General features: G+C 46.0%; 1 protein-coding gene across 1 annotated transcript; it reads left to right on the forward strand.

The window, feature by feature from the left end:
• The first annotated feature begins 407 nt into the window (after positions 1–407).
• On the forward strand, positions 408–3,273 carry cited4b (Cbp/p300-interacting transactivator, with Glu/Asp-rich carboxy-terminal domain, 4b). The gene is made up of 2 exons (XM_029504395.1): positions 408–631; positions 1,677–3,273. Exon 2 carries the CDS (start codon positions 1,686–1,688, stop codon positions 2,442–2,444), a length of 759 nt encoding a protein of 252 aa, XP_029360255.1. The 5' UTR covers positions 408–631; positions 1,677–1,685; the 3' UTR covers positions 2,445–3,273.
• Positions 3,274–3,513: the final 240 nt, after the last annotated feature.

Genomic DNA, 3,513 nt, shown 5'->3' on the forward strand with positions numbered 1-3,513 from the left:
CAGGATAACACTTAGGCTACACGATACGGTCAAACACATCGTCCAAATAGCTGAGCAGGTGCTGCCAAGCCGGGAACAAGAGTTTCTACTCCCATGTCATGGAGTTAGACATGCAGTGCCGGGTATAAGCATGCATCCATCTGTCTCACTGTCTGTCTGTCACATCAGCAGCAGTTACTTATGAAAACAAACAAGGTGTCCAAATATTCTTTCAAAAAGAAAGTGGGGAGGGGGATATTTAAATTGGTGACTGTGTCACAGCCTTTTTTCTCCTCTTTTTTTCTACGCCCATGCACAATTATATTAAGTAGGGCCAATAGGAACAAAGAAGAGGCAGGACCGAGGCTCCACCTCTCCCCGACTGCCTTCCTCTGAGCTTTTTAGATGTACATAATCCCGGAGTTGACCCAGAAAATAGGCAGTCGTTTCAAGATCTGATGCGGCAGTCTTTGTGCACACCGTCCCCGCCTGAGCATGAAGCGTAACCCCGCGGAATACACACTGTAATTCAGAGGAGCTTCGCCTTTGCAGGAGGGGGAGAAGTGTTTTTTTTTTTTTTTTTTTTTTTTTTCTTCTTAAGAGACGGAGCTGAAGCAAGTCGCGCAACTTTGTTAAAACGGAGCGGATACGGGTAAGATCCAGGTTTAAGTCGGGTTTATTGTATCTCATTATTTAATCCTTTGCTATTTGTAAGAAATTGATGGGGGCTTTTTTTTCTTATTTAATTTATTTATTTTTTAATTTATGGTGTGTGGTGGTCTCAGGGACTGCTACTACTGCTGCTCCATTGTTTGCATTCCCCCCCTCTGTTTCAAACTCGAGATGAACAAAATGGAATAATATCGCTCCACAGCCATCGGAGGGGAAATGGTTGAATTACAAACATTTGCACAAACAGAGACGGTGCAGGTCGGACAGAGCTCGGAGCCTTTGTTTGGGGTTTCTGCTGCCTTGTTAGAAATGTGGTGATTCAGCTCTTGGGGAGATGTTGCATGATGTCAGTGTTCTTTGTTGCAACCTTACGTGCGTAAAATGTAACAGATTTCTCTGCCTCAGCTGACATGCAACATAGATGGTGGTGGAGGTGGTGGAGGGGGATTTAAGCGATGTTACTGAGCGATGCACGCATTTTTATCCCCCCCCCCCCTCCGTTGTTTAGTCGATTCCACTCTTGCACGAATGAATCTTTGCTTTAAAATGCAGCCAAACAATGTACGTTAACCTGTAATTTCAACCTGGGCGTTCATACCTTGGCATAAAGAAGGAAGGCTGTGGGAAGACTTAACGCACCAAGGAAGGATTTGATTTCAGTGCAGTCCAATTAGCTCGAGCAATCTTGCATATATATATATATATATATATATATATATATATATATTCTTTCTGAAGCGTTTTTGGTGGAGCTGAAACACTAAGAAAAAAAATCCCTTAAATGAAGGTGACGGTTGTGGTCTCTGAAAGAAGTCACTGGGCAGAGTATGACATTGGTTTGGAGCTATGAACATTAAACCTGGCAACGTTAACACCTTCATTGTGTGTGTTAACCAGTTTAATGCTGCTTCACATGGTCAGTTGAATTGGTGCGTGCCATGCCAGCCATGGGCCTGATATTACTGGATCCAAACATCTTGTTTTCTCCATGCATTGTCCTAACAGCGTCTCCTCTCTGCTCACAGACAGGAGGCATGGCAGACCATCTGATGATGCCCATGAATCACAGCTCAGCGGGCGCCAGTCTCCACGGTTACAGGATGGGCATGAATGGCGGCCTGCAGGCAGGTCACCAGCAGCATGCCAACCAGCAGGGCATGCGGGCGCTGCCCAACGGCCAGATGATGCACTACAGCGGCGCCCAGGCCAACATGGAGACCGCCATGAGACAGCGGCAGGGCATGGTGGGCGGACCCATGAATGGACAGCTGAACGGGGCTCAGATGGGTCACCACCAGATGACCTCTGGTAACATGATGTATAATGGCCAGCCCCAGCAGCAACAGCATCACCCTCAGCAGCAGCATCATATGCATCCACAGCAACACCAACAACATCAGCAGCAAGCGCAGCACCCACAGCAGCAGCAGCAACAGTTCATGAACGGAGGGTTAACGTCCCAACAGCTCATGGCCAGCATGCAGCTGCAGAAACTCAACACCCAGTACCATGGACACCCACTGGGGCCAATGGGTGGGAACCACATGGGGCCCACGACCCAGTACCGCATGAACCCGGCTCAGCTGGCTAACATGCAGCACATGGCTGGGCCAGCGCTGGCCCTGAATGGCATGGATGCAGATATGATTGACGAGGAGGTCTTAACCTCGCTGGTCATGGAGCTGGGTTTGGATCGAGTCCAGGAGCTGCCAGAACTCTTTCTGGGCCAGAATGAGTTTGACTTCATCTCGGACTTTGTCAGCAAACAGCAACCCAGCACCGTTAGTTGCTGAGAGGAGCGCTTTGGGGCACAAAGGGACACAGAAGAGTGAGAATTGTCCAGGATGGTTTTATTTTTGGAGCACCTCCCTTTACAACTAAGCCAAGTTGCAGCGCAGGGTGCACAGAAGAGAACTCTGGATATCCACAATGAATGCACAGTGCTTGAGTTTCACGTGTGCTAGTGGCCAGAGGGTGGCTGGCCTCAAGGCCCAGTTCACTTCTCCCATTTTCCTGGACATGAATGTAATTAAGAAATGCTGAAATTCTTAGAAGCCACTCTGAACAATGTTATGACACTGTGTAGCCTCGAAGCCTGAACTCCATGACAGTTTACCAGTAAAAAGGTGTATTTATTTATTCCTATCTGAGAGAACTGATATAAAGAACAACCACATTCTCCATTTTGGGAACCAAGTGGCTTTAATATTTTTTTTTTCTTTTTCTTTTTTTTAAGTAGGATGGGGGAGGAAATTAAATTCAAGTTCTTTGCTCATGATTTTTTTTTTTGTCCCACTCTATTTGGCCTAGTATTAAAAATAAGCTTAGATGACAAGGTCATCTAAAAAAGAGCGTGAATTTTCTATCACAAAAGTCAGACATGACAGAAGTACAATGGTATCTCATTTGAATGGGAGTCTCATCCAGATTTTAAAAATGGTTCACTTTTGTTAAAGTGCTGCCTTTTTAGATGTGATGTTCTCAACTCTCCTGTTTGTACTGTATGAAGCTGTATAACTCCAACATGTCCACACTGTTGTGTTCTATTGGAGATGTAGAACCGCCTTAATCACACAGATTCTTATTTATTGGTTGTTTATATTGTCCCCTTTTTGTGGTCAAGATTGGGGGGTGGGGTGGGGTGGGGTGGGGTCTTTGTGAAAGGGGTTTTGAGGATCAATAAAGATGGCCTGGATAGAAATGTGGCCTGCTTTTCCATTCATTGCACAGTTCTTCCCTGGGGCAGTGCAGAGCTAGCGTTAAGTGCTAAGGCTAACCTGTGGGTGAAGGGGGGGAACCTCAGTTTCTCTCGTCTGGCATGAGAATGTTTAAACAGATGCAATATTAATGCTTTTTTGTGAA

Source organism: Echeneis naucrates, chromosome 6, assembly GCF_900963305.1.
Source record: "Echeneis naucrates chromosome 6, fEcheNa1.1, whole genome shotgun sequence".
In the NCBI taxonomy this organism is placed as follows: domain Eukaryota; kingdom Metazoa; phylum Chordata; class Actinopteri; order Carangiformes; family Echeneidae; genus Echeneis; species Echeneis naucrates.

Bases quoted from the DNA above. Each gene is read 5' to 3' on its own strand.
- cited4b (XM_029504395.1), top strand. From the start codon at position 1,686: ATGGCAGACCATCTGATGATGCCCATGAATCACAGCTCAGCGGGCGCC.